A 27,353-nucleotide genomic window follows, 5' to 3' on the forward strand; every position below is an offset into this window, starting at 1 on the left:
TCGCTTTAGGCCAAGTGTGTTTCCCCCGCCGGCTGTGAGTGGGAGCCCACCTCTGCTTTCTGCCCGGTCATGAGCATACCAGTGTCCTAGCAGCAGAGAACAGCAGGGAGGATGTCTGTGGGATAGGCATGGAGAGTTTTGGCCACAAACACTTAATTTGGGGAAAAAAAGAGTGGCTAAACAAATACATTTGAAAAACACTGCTCTAATATCCATTCTTCCAATTTTTTCTTATTTTTTTTCAGCTTTATTAGGTATTATTGACACATTATGGAATTCACCCATAAAAATACAGTGATTTTTAGTACATTTATACAGTTGTGCATATCTGGGTTTAGAACACTCCCATGATCTTAAAGTTTCCTGTGCTCGTTGAGTCAGATCCTGTTCATACTCCCAGCCCCAGGTAACCACTGATCTGCTTTCTGTCTCCCAAGTTTTTCCTATTCTAGAAATTTTATGAATGAGACATTATATGGCCCTGAACATGGTTTCTCTTTGTGAGGGTTCTATGTAATCTTGAAAATGAGATGTTTCTTCCATGATCAAGAAGGGGACACGGAGACCAGAAAAGATATGTTACCTGCCTGCGAAACACAGGGGGCTCAGATAGCAGTGCTCCTCGATCCTGGACTCCAAGTCTGCTGTGGACTGCATGTTGCATGCGTGGGCTCAATAATAGCTGAAGCCCTGCTAGTAATGGAATCTTATCAGAAATGACCAGGTCCCATGGTTTCTCACAACCTCCTGAATCGGAATTTCTGAGGTGAGAGTTGGGGAATCCCTATATTTTTAAAAGCTCCCTGAGAGATCCTGTTGAAGCCAGCCAGACACTGGTCCACAGAACTGAGTTCACGGAACACTGTCATGGCCAAACTATTATTCACTGCAGGCATGCCATTTATAGCACCGCTAACAGATGCCGGCCAGATGTGATGACGGAGCCCCCCCTACAGTGGGAGGCAGCTTGGGGCGCTGCTTCTCAAATCAAGCTTCCTCAGATTGGGCCAAATGTGCCTCTCTGTGCTTTCTTTGTAACCTATAGCCATTGTCATAGTCTCTTAAGCCACATTTGAAGGTGGGTCGTGGTGAAGAGGAGGGGTACAGGTAGAGGTGGCCAGGAATATTGGGATAGGTCCTGACTCCACTGGAAGCTGGATCTCAGTTTTCCCATCTGTGAAATGGGATCAGATGCCTCTAAAGTATTTTCTGTTTCTCACGATGCATGATTCTTATAATTCTAAAGTTCTTCTGTTTCTTTACGAATGTCTCAGCCTTCCTTCCCCAAAGCCGGGCAAATTGAATTATTTTCTCTACCCTCATTTTTTCCTGTACTATTCCCTTTCCTCCTCTCTGAACACATTCCAGTTAACCGCCTCCTGAGAAAAATGTTGTTCCCTGAACTCAGTTCCAGCCAGCTGACCAGGACCCGTTCCATGAGTGAGACACCTGCGTGTGGTAGCCTAAGGGGAAGAGTGTAAGGGGAAAGCACAGCCTGAAAGCATGGAGTGAGCTCGTAGCCCAGGGGGTGATTGCACTGAGAACTGGCCCAGGCTCTGCGGCAGGCGGACCTGGACCCTGATCCCGGCTGTGCGACCTGGGACAGGTTGCTCATCTCCATGTGCCGCAGCTGCATCACCTCGAAAATGGGTATGATAGCAGGTCCCCCCAGTGTGCCGTGAGCCGCACAGGCTCCGACGTAGCGCAGCGCACGGTGAGGACCTAAGTGTCCTAGCTTTCTGGGCTTAGGCATTAACGGAGAGGGCAGGAGGCCAAGAGGGAAACAGGCCCATGAGCCAAAACGTGCAGGTGACACTCGGCAGAGGAGAGACGCCTTCCACGGCGTCGCCCGGGTGGCTTTCTCTCCCTGCATTGCCCGGATTCCTCGGCAGCTCCCGCTGTCCTTTCTGTCACCTTCGCTGCTGCCCAGGGAGGGGATGCTCTTGGTCATTGTTTCAGGTTCCTGCTGCCGGGTGCGAACCGCCTCCTGTAGAGGCCACGCAGGCGGGGGCCTGGCCTGGGCGGAGGAGGAGCGTGTCCCCGGCTCACCGAGCGGATAAACCCCGGGCCGCTGGTTTGCTTGGCATCTGCGCCGCAGGTTGTCCTCATGGAGCTCGGGGCGTGCGGGTGGGCGCACAGCGATGGCTTTACGCTTCTTAACCGATGACGCAATGGCGCGAGGACAGCAGGCGCAGCGCCCTGATAAAGGCTGTATTGCAGGGGGTTAGGGACTCTCTCCTGTTCGGACAGGCCGGTGAACTCAGAGTCTGGTGAGCCCCGACTTCCAACACTGCGTTCCTGAGCTCCTGGACACCCCGCCGTTCCCTGCTGGGGCCGGAGCACTCGGCCACCGGAGCTGCTTCCTTGGGGGCCAGTCAGGGAACCTCAGGGTTGGCGTCTTTCTGCCGCAGATCGTTCAGCACCACCCGCTCTCCTAGCTCCGACTGGGCTCGTGGTCCGGGGCGTGGGGGATTCAGGGGAAGCAGACCCCCGAAGCCCGGAGTCGGCCAAGAGCCTCGCCTCGCCTCACCGCGTTCCTCGCCTTCCTGCTCTTACCGCCTACCCCTCCCTTGTTCTATACTCTTTCTAGCTCTTTCCTTCTTGTCTTCAGTCCCTTCTGTCTTCCTCATGCCAGCTTTTCTCTCTGTTGCTTGGTCAGCATGTGTTGACGAAGTCACCCCTGTCTCAGGTGTGGAGTGTTGGTCACAGGCCCGCGCCTGGACTTGCACGGCTCCGACCGGGTAATGACAGACATTAACTCCCGGAGCTGCCGCGGTCGGCAGAGGCCTGTGGCCTCGCTTCCACCGCTGAAGAAGCTACTCCTGGTGGTTCACAAGCCGGGGAAGCAAACAGCTGGTCGCAAACTGGCGATCCGTGGACTGGCCTATGGGCACATTTTGGCCCATAATATGGTTTTTCAATCGACTTAGTTCCAAAGTATTTAAACATACTGAGATATTATGTACAAGTCTAGATTATCTAGACAAAGCTGAAGACGCGTATCCCTGGTCTGATTTCTCAGTCTGAACCACAGAAGGCATAAAATGATATGAGTGACCATTTGTTTCAGTTCTTTCAAGGGTGGTACATATAGTACCGTTGTAGATGCATGAGACAGAAGTTAGGGCGTTAGGACCGGATTCTCTCAGACGACAGTGTTGAGATGGGCTCAGTGTCTGTTGAGAGGAAATGCAGTGGGCCGCGAGGTGGCCAGGAGCACAGGTGTCAGTGTTAGACATTTCTTTGAATAATCACATCATACAACTGTACATAGCATTAAAAAATTTAAATGTGATGGAATCCAAAATAATCACTGCCTCGGGGTAGGGGTTGATTAGGATGGGGCATGAGGGAACTTTCTAGGGTGATGGAAATGATCCCTGTCTTGATTGGACATTGTTTACGCAGATGTGCAGATTTGTAAATCTGGAGCTGGGTGGTTAATATCTGTGTATTTTGCTGGAAGTAAGTTATACCTCAGTAGACATATATACATATGTACGTATATACCTACATACGTATGTGATGCCAGGTGCTTAGCAAACTATTTAATAACTTTTATGTATTATTATCATGTTTGTTTCTGGACACTTTGATGTAAAAACACCCCAAATAACAGGACTGAAAATGAGATAAAGAGCATTTCCTTTTAGACAGCAGATTTCTCTGCAAGTATTTGAGAGCTTAGACAGTAGCTAACGATCCTTACCAAACACAATTGTCAAGGGAGAATCTACTGGATCGATGCTAATTTTATAGAACTATTGAATCACTATAAAAGGATGTATCTAATTTGTTGTAGTTGTTTTTCATGGTGTTGTAAAAGCTAATGGGTTTTGGAGACATAGCAAAGATGGTTTATTACCTGGGAGGGAAATGCCTATACTAGAGTCACATGAATGCTGGTTGAAATTCAGTAGTTGCTCAATAAGTATTCAATGAATTGACCTAAAATTAATACCCATGTTGATAACACATGAGTATTAATTTTAGGTCAATTCATCAAATCAGCTACTAGCTACATAGCTACTGTCTATAAAAAGGTTACAAAAACATTTTTAAATTAGTAATTATACTGTTCTGTCCAAGCATACACACAGAGCTATATCTGGAAGCATTTAACACAAGAATTGAAAGGACAGATTTTTCATCCAGACACTCTGGGTTCCAATTCTTTAACACTGAGTAAGTTTGGGTAGGTTGCTTGACCTCTCTGTTGCTCAGTTGCCTCCCCTGTAAAATGAGGGTAATGATAAGGCCTATCTCATAATTATATGTGTGTAAATATTTAAAAAGTCCAGTAAAGCAGTTAGAAGAGTGGCACATAGTAACCATTACCCAAGGGTTTGTATCAGTTTCCTGTGCTGCCTTTGTGTTAGGAATCCATGGTTTTGTTGCGATTTGCTTTCGGGTATTTTTCAGAAGGCATGTGTATGGTGGTTGATGAAAGTGATGTCTAGTAGGAGTTTAAGGCGAAAAGATTGAAGCCTGGAATTTGTCGGACACACACTGGTTTTTAGTTTAGCTGACTTTGGTCGTGCCACTGATTTACTCTGTGACCTTGATTAAGCCACTTCACCTCTCTGAACTTGGTTTTCTCAACTGTTAAATAGTGGTTTGAACTCTGTATTGTCCCCGCTCCCTTCAAGCTTTGTGTCTCATTCTCTGATCCTAAGTGTTTGAGTCATGCTTAATATTATTTTATTACACAGCTTGGTCCCCAAGTCACAGAAGAGCTGTAGTGAATGGCTTGACTGCGATTGTCATTATCTGGTTCAGGGCAGAATCAGCCACAGGGATTTAAGAAGCACGGGCCTTGGACAACACAGGGTAGCTGGTTAGTTGAAAAGGATCTGTCGCTCCCGTTTGGAAAGCTGGCCATAGACAAGGACATGACAGGTAGAAGTGGTGGCCTTCGCATGTGAAAATGACACTATTAAATTTGAGGTGAGGTGTTTGAAATGATGTGTCCTGTTCGGGGGTGTTGAGCTTACCTATTCTTTTCTGGTCCTTGACCTGCAACATCAAGGACTACGTTTGAATGAGGCCTGAGTTTTATGCACAGCCAGACCTTCAGGGACTCTCAAGACTCCTTCAAGTCTTTGCTCAGATATCACCGACTCCATGAGGACGGTCTTGCTTTTGGGGTTTGAACCTGCTCTGCTCCCCAACCCACAGCTCTGCTGATCCCCCTTTTCTCGTCTCTCTCTCTCTCTCTCTCTCTCCCTCCCTTGTTGTTTTTGGTCTTTTCCCGGTAGGGTTCATTCTCTGCAACAAAAGTTTCAAACACGATTTTCATTTTCGTTAGCTGTCTCTCCCATCACTGCCTCCTACCACTGCCATGAGATTGGGGGATCAGTGTTTTTGCTCAGTGATGTATCCCAAATGCTTAGAATAGAGCCATCACCTAGGTGGTCATTCTAAATATACCGTATCTTATTTAGAGACAGCCAGGTCTTTGCTTCATTCTGTATGTCATGGAAAGGAAACTGAGCCTAGTTTGAGTCCAGACCCCAGCCAACTCACTGGTTCCGAGTCCTTCAGAATATTCTTTTACCCCTTAGGACTTCAGTATCTTAATTTATGAAATGGTTTTAAAAATATTGTCAGAAATGTATGAGCTCATATATCTGAGAATACCTAGTACAAATAAGCATGTGTGTTTCAAAACTATATTTCTATCTGAAACCACTTGAGCTGGCACCTCACACATCTAAATCTCTAGAACAGTAAGAATTGATGTTTATAATTTTACTGAAATATCTTCTAATTCATCTAAGATAAATATTTTAAATTTAAATTTAAATACAGGGATGTTGTTCTTTGGATGAGAAGAATAATAACATCTACAAAAGCAATAGATACACACACATGCTCCAGCACACACGCATACGCACTTCCACCTAGCTACTCAGTTTTTTAGGGTTTCTGTGGACATACGTGAAAGATGCATGTTCCTTTCCTATGGCTTTAAGTAATACTCATAGGCAGGAGACTTAAACACTTCAGCTGTAAGCCCAGGCTTCCCCCTGAATTCCAGGCGCGTTTTGAAGTGGTTTGGTGACGCCGCCCCCATGGATTCTTCTGTGCATTTCACAATCAACACGACCAGACTGAGTGCTCTGTGTTCCCTCTGCACACTCCGCTTGCCTCCTGCCCCAGAGCCCGCTGTTCTCCTGAGGTCCCCATCCTGATGCATGGCGCCCTCGTGCACCTAGCTGCTCCCACCAGCCCCGTCGCTTTCTCCTCTGCTCCTGTCCTTTTCTTGCACACACTCTGTGTCTCAGGCAGCAGTAACATCTCGCTAGCTCGCCTTCCAAATAGATTCCAAATACAGCAACTCGACACCTTGTCCCTCACCTCTGCCCTGGTCTGGGCTGTGCTCTCTGGGCAAGAATAGTACTCACAGGCCCCTGGTTCTCCACTTGCACCCTCGCCCCCTACAGTCTGTTCCTTAGAGAGCAGCTGGAGTGATCCCAAAGTGAACATCAGATCATCTCACTCCTACACCCAGTTCTCTGAAAGTTATGCTTACAATCAGTCCCATGCCTCAGGTTTTTACTGTGGCTTATAAGACCAAATGCACAACCCTTCTGCCTGCTCTTCCAAGCTTATTTTCACACACTCTCCCCTTTGTTCACTCTGATCTAGCTGCACTGTCCTTTAAACATGCCACGTGAGCCCCCACCTCAGGGCCTTTGCACGTGCTGATACCATTTCTTCTGACTGGAGTGCTCTCCCTGGACATCCTCTTGCTTTACTCTCTTGCTTGTTCATGGGTTTTGTTGGCTGGTTGGTTTTTTTCCTATTTTTCAAATCTCTTCACTACAGAGACGCTTCCCCTGATGGTCCTGTAGACAGGAGCCTCCCAGTCATTGTCTGTCCCTTTTTCTGGCTTTACTTTTTTTTTTTTTACCCTTACCTGAGGATATTCTTCCCATTGCTTTTCAGAGAGAGTGGAAGGGAGAGAGAGAGAGAGAAACTGATGTGAAAGAGACACGTCGATTGGTTGCCTCCTGCACGTGGGATCAAGCCTGCAACCAGAATCATGCCCTTGACCGGAATCAAACTGGAGGCCCCTTGGTCCACAGGCCGACGCTCTAACCACTGAGTCAAACTTTTGTCTGACTAGGGGTGGCTTTACTTTTGTCTTTGTAAAACTTACTCCCAAGGATAAGTATGAAAAGTAACATGTCCGTTTATCTGTTTATCATCCCCTCCACTTGAACATAAGGTCCAAGAGTCAGGAATCTGTCTTTTTACTGCTGAATGCCTAGTGCCAGCACATGGTAATACCCGATAAACATTTATTTATTTGAATAGACATTGGTAACAGAAAGTTACTGGAAACACTTTAATATTCATCACTGAGAAGTTGGTTAGGGTAAATATCATGTGTCCATACAATTTCAAACTAACTTAAAAATATATTTCTGTATGTTTTTATGGGGCTTTCACTAAACTATGTTATTAAGTAACCCAAGTTAGATTTGGAAGACTAAAGAGCATAAAATATGCCTTTTTTGTGTAAAAAAGGAAAATTTAAATATGTGGGTGTGCACTGAATGTATATATTGAATAAGGCCTATATATGTACTTAACATTTCTATAAGGCTAAGTCAAAAGCTGGTAATAGTTGTCTTTATGGAGGAAGGTTAAAGTGTGAATGGAAAAAAAATGGCCTTCACCGTATGTTCTTCGGTTCTTTTAAATACATACACTTGTCTAATTTTTTTCAGTAAAAATTGTTCAACACTTACGTGTAACAATTCTTGGCAAACTAAAATAAGAAATACCTAACTTTTAAATCCAAATATCTGTTTAAATAGAACGTGCCATTTCTGGATCATTTCACATAAACAGGCATTTACTTTTCTTTATGAATTTTACAAAACAGATGTTGATTATTCTATCAAAACTGAAAGTGATGAGTCTGTTACAATTGCATGAATTGTGCCAAACATCAGCAACCCAAGACTAATGCTTTATATGGATGGCTGAATGAAAACAACTCTCGAAGGCAGATAGTTTTAAATCAAAGACCTCAAAATGAACGTGGCTGATGAAAAACAATTTACATGCCAAGATACTCCAAAAGGACTCAGATTCCGCAACAAACTCTGGAAACTGGAATGAGCCTGGGAGGGGACTTAATGCCCGCTATTTATGTGAACTGGTTCCAGTCATACGCAGTGACGTAATTCATGTTTACTTGTAAATGCGTTGGCATTTTTACATACAGCGTCGTCATCATCAACAAACCCTGGCTCCCTTGATTGGTATCACGTGTCTTTTTTCTAAATAAGATAATGTAGCCCGGCCGGGCGTGGCTCAGCGGTTGAGCATCGACCTAGGATCCAGGAGATCGGGGTTCGATTCCCGGTCAGGGCACATGCCTAGGTTGCCAGCTCGATCCCCAGTCAGGGGCGTGCAGGAGGCAGCTGATCAATGCCTCTCTCATCACTGATGTTTCTATCTCTCTCTCTCCCTTTCCTTTCCTCTCTCTGAAATCAATAAAGATATATATTTAAAAAAAAAACAACAAAAAAAAAACCTTTAAAGTAAATAAGTAAATAAATAAATAAATAAGATAATGTAGTTGTTAGCCTGGCTGTGTCAGTTCTTTACTCCTTACCGTAACCTGTAAGGTTTAGTATAATTGGTACCTCCTCTCTCTACAAACTTGTCCTTTGAGCTCACTCGCGAACAGCCCTCCAGCCACCATGCTTAACCTGAGGTACGTTGAGGCCCAGTGCTTGGTGTGTCTGCCCTCTGCTGGAAAATGTGTTCCACCTCTAGGCCTCACCTTAATTGTCACTTGGTCAGAATGGCCTTCTGTGACCAGAGTGGGTCACTCTCTGTTCTGTGTCAGAAACATGTTTCTGTCCCCACACTATGTAACTGTACATAGAACTGCCCTCATTGGCGCTCCCATAAGTTCCCTAATGGAAACACTGTGAAGCCTGGTGGGTAGGAGGGTCCAGCAAGCATTAGTCAAATGCCTGTCAGCGCTTCTGTGTTCTCAGCTCTACATGATAAAAAGAATGGATCATGGCCCATAAAATTTTGCAGGCGGGAAAAGGAAAATCATCAGGAGACTCGATGGCATTGATGTGTCTTTAGAAGTTTCCCGATCTCCTTTTAATCATCCCGCAAAAGATAATTCATTCTTGCACCGCAGGTTGATAACACAGCCCCCGTAACTGTTTTCCAGATGCCTCTTTTACTTGGGAGGGATAAAAAGAAAACCTTTGTTCTTTTCCTGAAAAAGAGCGCTGCTGAGACCAAACACCGAGTGCAGACGCAAAGGGATGGCTCCTAACAGAGTTATCGCAGCGCGTGTGCTCGGCCTCACACCTGTGTCAGCTGCGCGTGGCTCTGCCAGGACCTCGCGTCATTCTTGTCAGTTGATGAAACGTAGCAAAGGGAGCAGTGCCAGACCTTCCAGTAGCTATTTGGTACCGGCCAGGCTGAGGAGGGGAAGTCACACAGTGTAAGATCTCCGAGAACTTCAGTAAGATCAGGCCAGTTTCTGCATTAAGGCTTCAAAGGCTTGTCAAAGAAGCGGCACTGATGGCTTTGAAGTCGGTGCAGGTGAGCCTCGGCTGGACATAGAATGCATCTTCCTTGGTTAGACGAGCCCAGGGTCCAGGGACCGCTTAGACTGGGCCTGATTCCAGATCCTGGTGATGACTTTGTGTGGTCATGAGATTTGTACAGATCCCTCCTGTGGCCCCCATGACTGATGTTGGGCATGGACGAGGGCATTGGGGAAACCTGCGTGGGCATCAGAAAGCCACTGAGAGGTTGGTGCTGGCTGCAGTGGCTGAAGTGAAACAAGGCGACACAGCCCAGGAGGAGGTTTTCCAGAAGTCCAAGTCATCAGAATGGATCTTCTCCTTGAGACTGTCCCATTAAGTGAGCATCAGGCCTTGCTCCAAAATGGCCCGTGATCCCAGGTTTGAACATTTGAATGAGTTTACAGCTCTCAAAATCATGTTTCAGTAATAAACCCATCCGGAATGACTTCCTTTGGAAATGACACATCTATTATATTTGGCAACTATTTAATTAGCCTTTCGTTATAGGTGGCTATTCTATTATGACCTTGACCTGAACTATTGGTATTTCTTCCTTACATAATGGCAAAGCAACAGCCTGCTTCACTCTATTCCTTCTCTGGGAAATATAATCCTGTTGCAGTTTGTGTGTGAGAAACAGATGATCTTTAAGTCAACTGGATTTGTTTGTAAACAGGTGAACACTGAAAATAGCCTCATGAAAGAGTAGAGCGATGCTTTGGGTTTAAGCCTACCTACCATCCGTATAATTGCGTGTGCCTTTGGAAAGGGAGGCGTGTTGTATAAGTTTTCATTCCTTAGCTTCTGATCATACAGCTCTTTACTTATTGCTGTAGTATATGCTTTGCTGTTTAGTATTGGCTTGATTTCTCTGCATTCATTGAACAAATGTATGCTAAGTTAGGTAGGTAGGTAGGTGGTAGGTAGGTAGGTAGATAGATAGATAGATAGACAGACAGACAGGTAGATAGATAGATGATAGATAGATAGAATGAATTACATAGATACATATTCACACATGCCGTTGTTTAGGTGCTTCTGATAAACTTTCAGAGAAGTTTTAAATACTTAGAAGAGTTTAAGATATATTCAGATAAATGACATATATGACTATAAAATATGTTGTGTAACAATGTAAAACTGTTCCCACAGTCTGATGGAAAGACATCTGTCTTATAATTCTCAAGAAAAGGGTGTGTTTGGGTAGAGGGATTCTTTTTAAAAATTCACATGCTCGATACATCCCCACAGATGCAAGTAAGCCTCCTAAGAGGACGTGTTCTACTAGTTGAGAATTATTTTGCCAAATTATTCAACTTTGGGGAGTGTTTTGATGAATGATCAGCATAGGGGATGGAAAAAACGTCTATTAAACATCATCAAACAACAAATATTTATTCTGCACCTATTCTGGTCTAGGCACTGCTACAATTGTAAATCAGATTATCACTCCCTTATTTCAAATTCTACCATGGATTTTCACTGACTTTTCAAAAACATCTGAACTTTGTACTCTGGTCTCAAAGTTCCAGCATCATTTGATTCCAGCCAACTTTTTCAGCCTCATGTCAAGCCATTCTCCACTTTACTTCCTACAGCCAGTCACACAGACCTTGTCCCCATAGAGGACTTTGATATCTTTCTTCTGCCTGGGACACTTTTTTACCCCAGCCTTCACCTCACTGCCTTCTTCTTACCCTTCAAGTTTCAGCTGAAATGTTACATCCTCAGAGAGTTGTCTGTTGATGAATCTATAAAATACCTTCCATCCTGCGATGCTCTCATTAACATTATCAGATATATTTCAGTGAAAGCACTTCAGTGTTCATTTAGTCTCTTTATGTATTTACTATTTACTCTCCCACACCACCCAGGCTGTGAATTTCATAAGAGCAAGGTAATTATTCTTACTTGTGGTATCTTGAGACCCTTTGCACAGTATATGGAATTTGATCAATGATTAATAATTATTTGATGAGGGACTAGTTTGATGAAAGACATTTAGACGGGTCCAATTTAAGATGGAAGCAAGAGTTAAAGTGTAAGTTGAGTTTCATTCTCATAGAAGCAAAAATGCAAGCATGGCCCTTAACATCATCTCTGAGATGAAAGGGAGATACTGCTAACTCTTAATGCTTGGAAGAGAGAAGCAGAGGGGAGAGGTTGGAAAGACAGATGGTAATCACAGATATCATAAAGAAACCCTGGACCTGCCGTGTCATCAACACCAAAGGACAAAATTTCCAGATGGAAGGGAGAAGTTGGCAAGGTCCAAAGCTTCAGAATGTCCAAGGAAAATGTGCATTGAGAAAAGCTCATTGAATTTTGATCGGGGACATCACTAGTGATTTTTGAATGGTCCATTTCAGTGGATGGGTGAGAAGATGAAATTCCATTGATGCCCAGGGTTCCAAGGATCCGGGAACCCTAGGCATCAGTAGAGTAAAATTAGGCAAGACGCAGAGAGGGTAATCAAGGTAAGCTAAGATCTTTTTAATGGCAGAAAAGATGTGTTCACATTGAAAATCCAAGACACCAAGTCTGCAAAGAGCATAATATTCAAAATGGTGCTGAAGGTGGGTGCTGGAAAAGAGAGGTCCAGGGTAGGGATGCAGCAAAAATGTGAAAGAAGGCAAAGTGTATATTAAGGGATATGAGAGGATGGGTGATCCAGTGAGAAACAGCACAAGTACAGGCAAAAATGGGGTCCTTTTCTGTGATGGATCTACATTCGTGCTCTGGAAGCACGTTGTCCAGGCCTCTGTTATCAGAATCAGCTCTGGTGCTTGTTAACAGTATGGACTTCTGAGATGCACTCAGACTTGCTAAGTTAGGATCTCTTGGTGCGATGCCTGGGAATCTGCATGTAGTCAGCATCCTGGGGCGTTGCTTATGCTTTCCAGAGCCTGAAAACCACTCGCAGTGGAGCGTAGGTGACCGTACCTCCCGTGGAGCTCAGCCAAGCAGTGCTGCCCAGTGGAGCTGTCCACTGAGGTGGCGGGGAATGCTTGGGGCCCCTTGTGGGAGGGACCAGAGGAAGATCCAGATTTTCTGATGCCTGAAGCTTAAACAATATGTGAGACTGTTTTAAGGGGGAAAAACATGAAGAATTAGAAGTTCAATCTTAAATTAAACACATGAATATTTATTTAGAATGGGAAAGAAAATCAAATTATTAATTTCAGAAGATGGCATATCATAAAATCCAGAAAAATACTATTAATAATTAACTGTCTGACATACTTTTTCTGCAGTTTTTGGTTGCTTAGTCTCTTCCTGTGACAGCTATTTAGCACTATCACTTTCTGTACAGACAATAGCAGGATAATTGTCTCCTATTGAATTTCAATAGAATTTAGTTTCTTTACTGTAGGTGGTTGTGATGCGTAAAGCATACAACTTTACATACAAAATACAAACGCACAGTGCACAGAACCCGCAAACACAAGAATTCCAATTAATTCTGTTTTCTGTGATTCCCATAAAAACAATAAAGGAAAGCCATGTGATGGTTTTTAATTATATATGCTGAACTGAGTGTGTCCTTGGTAGGAGAAAATTTCTGTTTTGACTAGGTGTCAATGAGAATTGAATCCTACATTTGAGATTTTACATATCTGATGTTAGAAAAAATGTCCCCCTAACTTTTGGCTTCTCCACTACCCACCTATCTCTGTTGCTGGCCATTACAGGAGATGTTTACATTGCTATGGATCTTTTGGTCCAGACCATGCTTGGTGAGTAGACACCAAGGGTGGAACCATTCCTGGAAGACATTTCTACACCAGAGAGCTGGCAGTAATGTACTTCTGCAGGGCAATGTCTGCAAACCATATACATATATACCACTGCACCCAAACTATATGAACCCCCAACTTAACTTCCTGTTAGTTAGACCTCCAAGATGCATGTAATTCCTCCAAAGCCACGCAACATAACGGGAAGTTGAAAAAGGCAGGGTCTTGGCTAGTTGCAATGAACACATCTCTCGTAAGTCAATTTTATAAAAATGTATGATGTTGCCCTGGCCGGTGTGGTTCAGTGGTTAGAGCATCAGCCTGAGCACCAAATTGTTGCAGGTTTGATCCCCAGCCCAGGTCCGGGCACTTGCATGAGGCAACTAATCCAATCGATGTGTCTCTCTCACATCAATGTTTCTCTCTCTCTCTCTCTCTCTCTTCCCCCTCCCTCCCTCTCTTCCACTCTCTCTAAAAAAATCAATGGAAAAAAATATTCTTGGGTGAGAATTAACAGTAACAAAAAAAGTATGATGCCGGCAATACATTACTATGGCCCCTCCCAGGACCCAAGGGAGAGGCCTGAGTAAGGGAGGACCTGAAACTACAGCTTCATTCCCTGGACAGCAAACTTCTTTCGGAAAGAATCAAAGAGAAGCACAGATTGGAGATCATCTTTCCTCTTATGTTTTTAACATTACAACATGTTTCAATTTTTTTTTTTTTTACTAGAAAAATTAATGTACTCAGCATATCTAAATTTTCCCTTTCTGGGCAGAATTATTGACAACAGATGTATCTATTACACTATGCTTGGCTGACAAGGCTCTCCGTTGCAGTCACTTGTAGGAAATTGCTCACTCCTGTCCTTGTTCCTTAATCTATCAATTGGTTGATTGATCTATCAATATAACTTTTTTTTATTACACAGTTGCAGATTGGAGTATGTGGTTTCATTTAGCTCATGAAAGTAGGAAGGGGGTATGGTGGAGATACAGGAGACCTCGTGACATAGAAAAGGCCACTACAGCAGGCATCAGAGAATCTGAATTCTGATCCCTGCTCAGCTTCTAATTTGCTATGTGACTTAAAAGGGAGATACTTTACCTTCTGGGCTTTGAGCAGCTCAGCTAATCAGTAAATGTGTCTGGCCAAATCAGTGGTTTCTAGGTGTCCAAGGGTTCTGCAGAGGGGCCCCAAAGAGTGGTCAATCCCCCATTCTTGCTTTAGGTACAGGGCCTCTGCTCTCTTGCTGTTTTATATGCTAGATTAGAGTTTGTTTCAAGATTTTTGTCTCCAAATGGTTGTACTGTGGACAAAAAAAAAAAATGAAGGCCATTTCTTTTCTTTTTTTTTTTAGAAAAGTTCCAAATGCTTGAAATGACCTGGGAAGCTTTTTAGCAGTTCTAATTCCATCATAAAGCTCAGAATTTAAATTTGTATTTGTTCCAAGTTTCTTTGGAATTCTGCTCCATTGAGAGACATTATTCTATACCAGTGGTATGCAACCTTGTCTACACTTTAGAATTATCTGGGAAGCTTTTAAAAATGCTGGTGCCTGGCCCAGCTGGTGTGGCTCAACCCAGGAACCAAGAGATTGAGGTTCAGTTCCCGGTGAGGGCACATGCCCGGGTTGTGGGCTCGATCCCCAGTAGGGGCGTGCGGGAGGCAGCCAATCGCTGATATTTCACTCTCATCGATGTTTCTATCTCTCTATCCCTCTCCTTTCCTCTGTTTCTAAAAATCAATAAAAGCATATTTTTTAAAATGCTGATGCCTGGGTCCTACCCTTGTGACTATTATTTAATTGACCTGAGCGTAGATGTTTTGAATAGCTCCACAGGTGCCTCTGATGGACATCAGGATTGAGAACCCCAGTGGAAACAATCGCTAAATTCTGGCAAGTTCTAATAATCTGTGTATGAAAAAAAAAAGATTTGCAAGTGTGATATCCATCTGTCTCTTATAGATATTGATCGAACATGGCATTTCTGTTTATAGCTAAGCTATGTAATTCTCCCATTGGTTGGGGCGAATGTCAGGGGAAAGACAGCTGGTGTGGTGGCATTTCTCTATCTTCTGTCCACTCAGGTGTGAGGAATTCCTTACTGTTCATCATACCCACAAGAGTCAAGGACTATTTATTCTTGTCCCCATGCACAAGTGGGTCAACTTCTCTAGCTTTAAATCAGGTCATTCATAAAATTCATCGACTGGAATCAAAGAACTTTTCAGATATGATTCTAAGATTCCCTGATCATTTCCTTAATTTACAGAATACGATTTAATAGAAAATCAAGGCCTACGTTCCTTCAGACTTCTAAGGCATTTTTCTTTTAATTGATGTTCATAAAAAGGCCAGTGAGTGATGACATGTTCCTGTGTTGTTACAGTCCTGATTCTACAGAATTATGAGGAGCTGAGTAATCAAATAGCGATTCTCTTACAGCATGAACCTCAGTGCTTGGTTGGGAACCCAGTGCTATGGGAGCCTCCGGTGGAAATTTGCAAAGATACAAATAAGAACTTCCCCTGGTTTTTGGCTTGCTCTTTGGTGCACACCCAGAAGGCAGCAGATTTCATAGTGGGTGGGAAATCATTCATTCATTCATCATTCATACATTCATGTCTTCACTTATTCATTCCATGCACATATATTGAAACACATCTTCATAAGAGGGCCCAGTTTCAGTGCTAGGGTCATGTTTAGAATGAGACAGACATCATATAAGCCTTGACTGAGCACTTCTGTTGACCATAAGTAAAAATTCACTTGGTTTTTCAAGTGGAATTCCACTGATGTCTCAAAGCCGTGAGTTCTCTTGGGGGATTTTTAGATTTTAGGCATGCATTTTAATGCTTATCTGAAAACCATAAAATAATCATATTCTGAACTATCTGGAAGATGACCTAATAGCCAAGCATGTGACTATAGGGCCCACATTTTGTTTGTCACCATGGTCACTTGGTGACTTTGGCAGAATATGTCACTAATTTAATTGCTGTTGAACAGGATGAAAATAAACAGAGGCAGGCCTTATTCTTAGGGAATGAAGTTTGCCTACCTAAGGACCAAATGAAATAAAAATCCCCAAATAAAGGTTGTGCAGTAATTTAAACAGAAAAGCTCAGTAGGGGCCCTGTCGTCACATGGCTTGTGGCAAAATTGGGATGACATATTCAGCGGATGCTGTGCTAAAGCCCTTGGTAGCACATTTTGCAGTTTAGTTTTAAAAAATCACCTTCCTTTGTAGCAGTCAGTTCTTTCCCATTCTGAATGATACACGGTTGTTTGAATTTAATTTTAAAATTTGGTTTGGCTTTATAATTTTATGAAGTGATCATTTTACTCAGATTTGTGTTGGTTCCTAATTAGTAGTGCTGCTATAAAGATAATTTGTGTCAACAGTGGGGATTTGGGAAAGCGTCCTTACTTTGAAGGGGGTTGGCATATTACTTGATATTGACAAATACTGTTCTGACTTATCTCACTATTTAATTAGCTCATTCCTCCCATTAGCCTACAAGCCCTGGAAGGCACGTCTACACCTTACTTGACTTTGAGCCTCCTTTCTGTTTATTTAATGAATGAGTTGGTTGATGCCAATTAGAATTGTCTGAGGCATAGGGACTAATTTTAAGGGTAGTGAGTTCTCTGTCAAGGGAAGCATGTAAGCACAGGCTATTAAATATTGTTAAATATTCCTGGGTCAAGTCAGGCTTACTCTGTGTGCCCATCAGCACTCCTTTGAACTTTGGCATAGAAGGAAGGTCCTGTTACTTTTGCCTCTGACTTTCGGGCAATCAAGAATGATTGCATTTGAGATCATTATCCCCTCCCCCAAAATCAATTGCCTGTATAGCATTATTATACCAACACAGTGACCTGCTGGGGTATAAAATTTATTTTCTAAGACGAATTCCAAATTTTACCCTTAGGCCTTTGATAGATCTTGAGTGTCTCCCTCGCAAAGAGGTTGGGTTCTGAGGGACATTCGGAAGTGGCTTCCGAGGGCCCCTTCCCTTGGGGATACGTGTGCATGCGGGTGTCCACACACATCGTGAGAGGCGGCTGCGCAAACCGAGGGGCCGAAGCAGGCATCCAGAGGAGCCGCTCTCGTCCAGAGGAAAGAGATTTTCCGAGTGTCAGGAGGGCGGGAACTTCCACAGCGCCGGCCAGACCTCTCCATCAGTGATTTTTCCGGCCTGTCTTTTCTTTCCTCTCGCAGCAGTTTAATGTGAGCGCCTCTGCGCCTCGTTCTTGCAGATGCCTCAGGAGCAGTACGCACACCACCGGGGCGCCATGCCCGGCTCCGAGGGGCCGCAGGTGTACAAGGTGGGCATCTACGGCTGGCGGAAAAGATGCCTGTACTTCTTCGTCCTGCTGCTGATGATTTTAATACTGGTGAACTTGGCCATGACCATCTGGATTCTCAAAGTCATGAACTTCACAATCGTAAGTCAAACCACGCAAGCTTCTCTGGCTCTCCTTGGGGGAAGGGGGATGCGTGGGGCAAGGAGGAAGGTTGAAAAGCGGGGAAACAGCCTGCAGCCTGCTGTTTTGGTTAAAAAAGTTTTTCTGTTCTAATTACACGTGATGATGGACCTCTGTCTGGTCTCAAAGCCTCAGAGGCTGGTGATCCAATTTAGGGCCATCTCCTGCTTTGCGGCCTCGTGTATGCGTTCGCTCCGTTTGGTAACCGTGTCAGTTTCCTATAGTTTACAAGCACTTTGAGTAAACAGTGCAGGAGGAAATATGGGGTAAGTTCAAAGTATTAAGTTTTCCCAAATTTTTGTAGTGATTATGAAAGGTCTTATGAGGTAGAAGGTCGAAACATCAGAGTAAAATTAGACTTTGGGGATTGTCTACAAATGTTCAGTGTCTACTTGTACCGGGTGGCCCATTGCTATGGGTAATCGGGAGATTTCTTGGTTTCCTGGGAGGGCATCCTCTTTGCCAACACCTGGGTGAGATGGAAATAAGAAGAACGGAGCCATGTTTCATTTTTTTTTAAGAGCTTATGTTTGTGCTGCTTTGAGGAAAATTTTGCTTTTGGTACTTAAGGCCACTAATACTGATTGAATATGTACTTGTTGAAGTTCAAATGAAAAGAAAATGTTGGCTAAATTATTTCTGGAGTTATTCTGAGGTGTGTGTGTGTGTTCCTAGAGATTTTCTAGCAATTCTAGTAAGATGGGCAATTTAAGTTATCAGTGAGGGCGTAGAGGGCACCAATCTTCTGCCCTTAGAATACTTTCCTTTCTTGTGATGTCAAAGAGTATAAGTAGATTGACAAAAATATAAATCTTGTTTGATAAAGCAAAGTGTCCATAACACAGTTAACAGTCAGGTTTTCGTGTGACAGTCCCAAATAGGAGAGCAGAGAGTTGCCTTTTCTGGTCGATCCAGTTCATTTTTATCATTAGCACGCTGTGCACAGTCACACTCCCTTGCCTCGGCAGCACCCTCTACTTACGCTGTTTTTCTTTGTCTTGCATGCCTGGCAAAACCTTTCCCGGTGCTCCTGTAGCTCCTTTCATGCATCTGTTACTCTTCTCATCACTCTGGATAATCATTTTTGCATGTGTTTCCCAGGCAGATTGAACTTGGAGAAGAGCAAGGGCTGCATCTTTTCTCTGGGCGCCTTTATCCATCACTAATGGGAGGGGCTAGTGCTGCTTAATTAGGACTTAATTAGGAGCCTATAAACCAAGGTCAGAGACACTGCTTCCAGCATCAGAATGGCTCACTTTTAATGCTTGTCGTTAAAGCTAGGAAACTATGTAATAAAAAAGAATTACTTTAATTTTACAGATTCTTTCTTGAGGAGAAAAAAATAGTTCAATTCTTTGAAAAATGCAGAAAGTCTTTGGTATTGCACCATTAAATTTGGAAGAGGGTGCAGGTCAATCTCCAAGGAATTGTAGGGGTTCAAGGTACTATGCTCTAGCCTATAGGAGCCTATTAGCTTCTGTTTCTGAGTTAGACTCAGTAGACACTTTTTTGAACTTGGGCTCGCTTTCTTTACAGACAAACAGAATTCAGAGAAGTGTTTTAAGCAGGGGAGAGAATTTTCTCAGACTTTAGGGCTCTAAAGGGTGTCCTGGGTCCATTTGGTCCTACGCCCAAGTGCCCACAATTGCCATTTGTTGATGTGCATGTTCTGCGATGTTTTTATTTTGTGTTTTACAAACTTGTAAAATGGAAAATCTTCTGTATTGCAATATTAAACAAGGGAAGACTGACAGCAGGGTAGTAGGATGGAGAATAAAGATCCAAAAGACATTTAAAAGATGAACTTGACACATCTAACAATCTACTGACTGGAGGTAGGAGCTGAGGTATTGGAAGACATTCTGCAATATTCACTCCCAGGTACTAGCTGGTGAGATGGTTGGAACTTGGGACCCAAACATCAAGATAGAATTCCTTATCTTCCCACTGGAGCTGAGATGAAACTCCGGTATCCCCTGAACTCCCTATTTGGGGCTATTTTTGTTATTTTTTACCTAGTTTGGCATGAAGTTAACTTACAGAACCAGAAAGATTTAGGAGCGAGTGTGGTGAAAATGATAACTGTGATGTTCTACCAATGTGGCTTCTCGACTGGCCAGCCTAATAATGAGAGGTGTACGTGAGTGTATATTAAGTGACAGTTCATTCTGAGTGTGTGCGAGCTTAGGGAGTAATACGACATTAAGGTGATAATCTATATGAAGTAGGCTGTTTCCCATAGTTAAATAAATTGATTGCCGAAGTTGAGAGTTCTTAGAGCTTTACCAAACCAAGTACTTACTGAGGTGAGAATATCGCCATTATTAGCTCTAATTGGTGCTTTATAACAGTCATGCATTTGAGCAAATAGAGCTGAAGTGTCGGGAAATTGGTCTTTCCCTGCAAGGTCAGAGCACATTTTCCCATCAATCACACTGTAAAACATATTCTTTTAGAGTTATAATTCTGTTCCACAAATAATCATTTACTGACAGTGAAGATCTTGAAAATGAACGAGGTCTTAACTGGTGTTACATGGGGTGAAAGAGCAAAGGAGATCAACGAGATGACAGTTAAGCATCCTCTGCAGGGATTTGAAAATATTGCCAATAGGAAAGAGTGATTTTTTTGTACATGTGGAATATTCAATGATTTGGTATTTGGGAAAGCTCCCACTATAATCAAACCCTCTGAGTAATAACAAACCAAGAGAGTGATGTCATCTGAAAGTGTTTCTGAGGACTTGGCAATTTATCCAAGATTGGATGTCCAGAAAGTACTGTTGTCAGGCTTACATTCCATGCCATCCCCAAGGATGTAGGCTAGAAGAGTCCTTCCTTTATAACAGTCTGGACAAACATCCAACCAGGTTTTCTTTGTCCCAGATGTAGGTCTGAAGAAAAATGATTTTGTTCTTCGTTGCGCTTAACAGGGTATCCTAGTGTTCATTTTGAGGCAGGACGGCAAGGATACACTTCTCTCCTCCATTTCCCCAGCGTGGGGGAGTGTGTGGTTTACTCACACTGGAAACACCCGTAAGTTGACCCATTCTAGTTTATGACACACTGTGCATACAGAGGAACTAATATTTATTATGTGCCTGTTCTGTGCTGGTCACTGTGCTTGGCATTTAAAATATCTCATTTAATTTTCAGAACAATTCTACGAATTAGGGATTATCATCTCCATTTTACTAAAAGAAAACCCAGGGTGCTCGACTTGAAAGCCCAAGCCTTTCCACTACACAGTACCCCCTCCCCCTAATTGCCACAATGATCTGGCTCCTCAGCAAAACTCTGAAGCTGGCAAAATGGTCCATTATCTTTGTTGCTCACCTGTGTCATCCAGTCACAAATGTCTCTCCCATCTGAGGTATCCTTGGACATTTCCTGCCTAGAGTAGTTTCCTGGTAGTTCTGAATGTTTGGTCCTCACTTCACTTCTCTTTGCCCTGTAGCTAATGACTCTGCCCCTCTACTGTCTCCACCTTCTGTTCTAGCCCCTGGTTATGTTAATGTAAACATTTAGTATAAATGTACTACTAGTGCCTGTGCCATAGGCTGGTGTGAAAATTCAGTGAGTTATTTCATGTTAAGCGTTTATAGAAGCCTCTGACCCGCAGGAAAACTCGAAGTTGGCAACAGAAAGTCACTAGCCACCCTACACCCACAGTGTGGTGATTATGGGCTCAGACTCTGGAGGCAGAGGCTTTTGCTAAAAATTTGCGTTCTGCTGCTAACTTTGGCAAGTTTTTCAGCCTCTCTGTGCAGCAATTTCCCGGGAGTAGTAGCAATACCCACCTGTTCATAGGATGCTTGTGAAGACTAAATGAGGTGATGAATGTAAAGTGCTTAGAATGGAGTTTGGCACATAGTAGGTGCTTTATGTGAGTGTTTGCTACCATCATCATCATTTATTGAAGGCTCATTTGTGCCAGGCACTATGCTGTTGCAATTAATAAGCGTTATCTAGCTTAACCCTTAAGCGGGTGGATACTGTTATGATACCAACTTCTCAAGGAGAGAGGCTCAATAACTTGGTTTGAGAGAGATCACACATCTTTAACGTGGCGGAGTAGAGATTTGAATCTAAGCAGCCTGACTCTGGAGCTTGGTCTATTAGCCATTTTGATATAGTGGGGGGGCAGTGCAGAGAGCCCTAGCATGAGTGTCAGGGAACTGGATACCTAGCCAGCCGTGAACTACATCACCTTGTTCCTCTGGGGCTCAGGATAGAAATGGATGCATTGACCTAGGTGCCCTTTAAGACTGTGAGGCATCTTCCTGTGTGAACACTGTGGCTTTGTCTTTTGGGCTTTGCCTCGACTGGGAGAGATCTCACTCTATAAAGGGCTTCTCCTTCTGCCAGTGCATTCTAGCAGCCCAGTTCAAAGACCTTGACCTCAGAGACCTCCTAAAGTACTGTAGTATTGATCATGTACATAATCATTTAACACAAGTGGTTAATAAGTGGCAGAACTGAAGAAGCACTGGAATTATCAATAGGTGGCATGATCTTTTAGCCCTGTGAGTGTGAAATCATTCATTGTTTGATGAAACAGGAGCCTGAGGAGTCACCTCATCGGAAATCCTCATTTTGCCAATGATTGAACCAAAGTAGATAGTCAGCAAGGTTGCCTGGCCCAGCTGCAGCGCCCCAGTCATGCCGGGAACTTCTCAGGAGCAGGATTGTGTTCTCTCCACTTTGCAGCCCCAGCCTAGTCCCCGGTATTGCGTTGGCTCTCAGTATGTGTTTGTTAATTGTCAGTTGCCTCTGTGCAGACCACACACGTGAAATAATGGGTGTCAGGTATCTGCTAAGTGTCAGATACATCGTGGTTCCTCAGTAACAAATAGCTGTCTATACCTGTGTTTACTAGATATGCTAACTTCTATTTCTCTTTCCTTCATCAAAATTACAAAATTCAAACCATTGAATTTGTGGTTAAGTAAGAAATGAACGTCCACTTGTTTAATAAAAACTTCTGCAGAATTTACTTTATAATTTTTCCATATAATCCTCATAAAAACCCATGAGGTAGGCACCACTGTTATGCGTATTTTTACAGATGGGGAAGTGGAGGCTCGGGGAAGCGCGGTCCCTCAGGCGAGGGCTGTGAGCCTGGAATCCGGTCACAGGGAGTCCGGCTCTAGAGCGCAGGCTCTTGATCAGTACACCATGCTGCCCTTTTTCCGAGTGCCGTTTTTTATGAAGACAAATTGCATTTGTCCAGTGCAATGTCTGAAACATGATTTATTTACCCTGCAGTAAGATGAAGATCCACTGAGGGTCAGAGGAAGGCATTCTAATACTTGTAAATTGGACACACTGTAAAACAGTAAATGCCAGAGAGAATGTCCAGTGTGTTCCACAGCTCAGGACACTGACACATCATCTGTTTGGGGAAGGCTCAAGGAATTGTGACCCGGTCACACTAACTCAAGTAGAGGGGAGTGAGGGTGGCCGTGCCATAGAAGGGGAGAGGCTCTCATGGGCGCCTGAGGACACGGAATCTTGGGGGAGCCTCACAGCAGCAGGACCTAGAGCATGTCAGGAACCAAGGCTCCTCGGGGGGTGTCCCCCCCGGCTTTCCTGGACCACATGGCATTAACCTTGCCCTGGAACATTCTCTTCTCTTTGCAGGCCAGGCGCCCTAGGCCCTTGCTGGGCTGCTGCTGAGCTCCCTGTGTTTTTTCCGGTTTCCTTTTTCCTTTCAGCTTCTCCGTGCATCTCTCTGCCTTTGACCTGCCCCGTATAATGACCTGTCCGTTTCAGCGCTCACCTCTGCCGGTCCCAGCCTCCCGTTGCCCAGGTGAAAGCCCGGAGCGGGAACTGCGTTGGCCCAGCAGACTTTCCACATTACCCTGGAGCTTGATGGCCCGCAGACCCAGGGAGATGCCTCATCAGCTGTGGCCTGGCAGGGCGAAGCCTTGGAGTCCTGCTCCTTGACCAGGCGGGTCAGGACGCCCCCCCCCACGCCCCCCCGCCGTTAAGGAGGTCAGAATTCACTCACAAATCATATCCACATTTGATTTTCCATGAACATTGTCCTTTTTAAGCTTTTCTCATTGATTCTCCCAAGCCCCCCCAGTTTAGCTGACATTTTGTGCTTTGCTGTACCTGGTGCCATGCAGCAGGTGGGGCATTGCAGTGCTGTCTTTAGTACTTTCCCAGCTGCTTCTCCTAGTCCTAGGTGAGCTCTAGATGACAGGAGCCTTATACTATTCATCTGTAGCTTTAAGCACCTGGCTTATTAGCACAGAGTGTTTATTGAATAAATGAATGACAAAAAATATGAATAGGCAATCACTTTAAATTAAAATGTGTAAAGATGGGTTAATAGAGCTTTATATTACTCTTAAAATGAAGTATTAGTGGATTTATTAAGGTAGACAGGTCATAAATGAGATGAGTGATTGAATTTGATTATGAAAAGGTATTTTTCATCCAGACCTCCCTCCTGTGTATCAACTACATGCTACATTTTAATTACATGAGAAGAGAAAGGTAATAGTAGAGTGTGAAGTAGCAGAGAAGCAGGAGCCATCATCCTCATTAATACAGATTTTCTTAGCAAACGAGAGAAAAATGGCATTATTGGCTTTGGTTACACTTTTCATTTCACACAGTTAATGAACGTATTGTGTGTGAGAGCAGTGTCCACTTCGGTGCCGGGCCCGCTTCACTTGGGAACGTGGAAACGTGTCCCGTATTGAGAATGTCATGCTTCCATCTCTGAGCGCTTTGACTCCCGTGGCCACCTCCCATCCATTAGCTCGTATTCTTCAACCTGAAAGGTCGCCCCAATGTCCTTTTTTAAGGCATCGTGAAAATTACGGAGAAATAAAAGACGAAAAATGATTCTGTTCCAGGAGGAGTCCTGGGATATGGCCCTGCAGTGTCCAGTTTAGTTTGCAGCTCACTGTGTTTTATAGCTCTGTGCGAATGCAAATCATTAAGGATGATTTTGGTCATTGTCATTGCTGCAAAATGATATAAACCAAGCTTGCTACGAATTTATACAATTTATTGGGCAAATTTGCTTCTATTCAGTCAGTATTTCTTAAGCACACTATTTGTGCAGTACACTGGGTTTTGTGTGGACACTAAAGATTATAATAAAGAAAATCCTATATTTTAATCATAATTACTAGGAAGAAAAAAAAAGTGTAATTTTAATGCATTCCAAAAATGACATATATTTTAAGGGAGTGTGAAGAAGAAATCAGCCAAAGCTAGGAGGCCCTGGAAGACTGCTTGAGTTGAATCTGAAAGGATGGATAAGGTCTTTGGAGTGGGGGTGAAAGCAGAGAAAGCACCATAATTGTAGCCCGAAAGTGGTGATTTAAACTTGGTCCCAAAGCCTCAGACGCTGTGGTTGCTGTACTGAGAGCTCAGGGCTCTGGAGAGAAGGGAAGGGGGTGGGGAGGAGAGGAAGGGAGCTGACACTGGTCAAGTCAAACAGGATGCAAAGTATCCTCTCGAGAGGTCACACTGAGAAGCTGAGACCCAATTATAAGCAAATTACTGTGCGACTCCCGCCTGTGCTTTGGAGCGTAGTCATGACCTTTGCCACTATTATAGTCTTCGTGCACTCAGAATTCATTTTCAGAAAATAAAGAATGTCACACAATCTCCCTGGAAACAATGCTGTCTTCCTACATTGCACATAGCGCTCACACATGGAATTTTTTATCTACTTAGTCATGTGGCTGTGAACTCTGAAGAACTCTCAGAAATGGGAAGTTGTGACCACGTTTTAGGGATCTTTTCCTTCTCACTGAGGCATGAAGCAATTGTAAGAGAGAATCTCCAAATCCCAAGGGTCATGCTACCGTGAGGGTCAGTCCCCCTAAGGCAGACGGGGGTTTATTCAGGCTGTAGAAAGAAACCCAGCAAATAGGAGGAGGTCCCAGGGCAGGTGGGTTGTCTGGCAGTCATTAGTTAGGATTTCTAAGTCAAGGTGGCTTTGCAAGTACTTTGTCTAGAACCGTGCTCTCCAATTTAGAATTGAAATTAAATAACATAGAAACGCAGTGCCTCAGCCAGGTCAGCCATGTCACAAACATCCAACAGCCACCTGAACAGACACAAAAGGTTTCTGTCATTGCGGGAAGTTCTTGGTTGTAGAATCTACTGGCCCATCTCTGAGCTAGGTCGTGGAGGGCGTGCTACGACCTTGAACAAAGAAGTTTTTCATTCCTCTCCATATCACAATTTCTGCCTTTCCTTTCTGTGCCCTAAACAGTTTTTAGGACCTGGAGCCATGGGATTCAGGTAGGGAAGCAAACAAAAAGTAACTTAATTTAACAGAAACAGAAGAGGGCTTCTCAGGTGATGAGCAGATGGCCCAAAATAACGTCAGTGAGACTATGAGAGAGTTTTCATCTGCCTGTGAGGAGCAAGGTGGACTTTCTGTGGGTGAAGAGCTGTGTTGAAGGGGGAGGGTCAGGACCGTTTCGGAGTCTTGTCTTCCCCATATGCAAAATATGCAGTTTGGGGCAGGTGGCATATAAGGTCCTCCGTAGCTCAGATAGTTTCTGTGTCTACTTCTTGCATCCTTCCATGCTCTTCAACTCAGGATCAGAGAGACTGAATCACTTTTTCCTCTCCAGGTGTGTTTCTGTGTGTTTGTTTGTGTGCACTATGTTGAATTAGACAAAAATCCAAGATGCTAAGTGCCAGGAAATATATCTCGTGTGCCTTTTTTAATTTTTATCTATTCAATTATTTAATGAATAACTGTTCTCATTACCTATTGCTACACCATAAACCACCCCAAAACTTAGTGGCTTAATAGAACAGCAGTCATTTATTTTGCTCAGAAATCTCCAATTTGGGCAGAGCTCCGTGGGAATGGCTTCTCTGAACTCCCCGATGTCCATCTAGCCCTTGAGCTAGGGAGATTCCAAGGCTGAGGTTGTCTCAACAGCTGGGGCTGGGATCATCTAGAAGTGTGTTTACTTACATGTGCGGGTGGTTGATGCTGGCCGTGAGCATCAACCTCAGCAAGCCAGAACACCTACACACGGCCCCTCCTTGGGCTGGTTTGGGCTTCCTGTCTGCATGGTAGTTGGGTTCCAGAGTGTGTTCCACTTAATCAATGGAAGGGCTTCACACTGTTATGACCCAGACTCAGAAGTCAGGTGACCTTACTTCTGCTTTGCTCTGCTGGTCAAAGCAGACACAGAATCCTGTCTGGATTCACAGGGGTGACACATAGACTCCACCTATGCAAGGGAACTTGCAAGGTTCTAGAAAAGAATATAGAACAGGAGATTCTAGTGGGTTCAGTGGTGGCCCCCCACAAAAGGTAAATCCTCGGCTTAAGCCCTGGAACCTGTGAATGTTGCCATATGTGTCTTATCTAGATTAAGGGTCTTGAGGTGAGAAGATCATCTTGAACTATCTAATTGGGCCCAAATTCATATGAAAACTGTTTTTATGAGTCAGGCAGAGGAAGATTTGACACAGAAGAGGCAGGCAATGTGACCATAGAGTCAGAGTTTGGAAAAATTCTCCACAAGCAATGCCAGCTTCT

General features: G+C 43.8%; 1 protein-coding gene across 5 annotated transcripts in view; it reads left to right on the forward strand.

Annotated features, from left to right (window-relative positions):
- SGCD (sarcoglycan delta) overlaps positions 1-27,353 on the forward strand; it is a 515,133-nt gene that overhangs the window by 141,356 nt on the left and 346,424 nt on the right. For all 5 annotated transcript variants that reach the window (XM_081136937.1, XM_081136939.1, XM_081136935.1 and 2 more), the window contains exon 2: positions 17,586-17,774. In XM_081136937.1, coding sequence (XP_080993063.1) covers positions 17,586-17,774 — 189 coding nt within the window. The remainder of the gene's footprint in view (positions 1-17,585; positions 17,775-27,353) is intronic.

This window comes from Miniopterus schreibersii, assembly GCF_964146895.1.
Source record: "Miniopterus schreibersii genome assembly, chromosome: 4".
Lineage (NCBI taxonomy): Eukaryota > Metazoa > Chordata > Mammalia > Chiroptera > Miniopteridae > Miniopterus > Miniopterus schreibersii.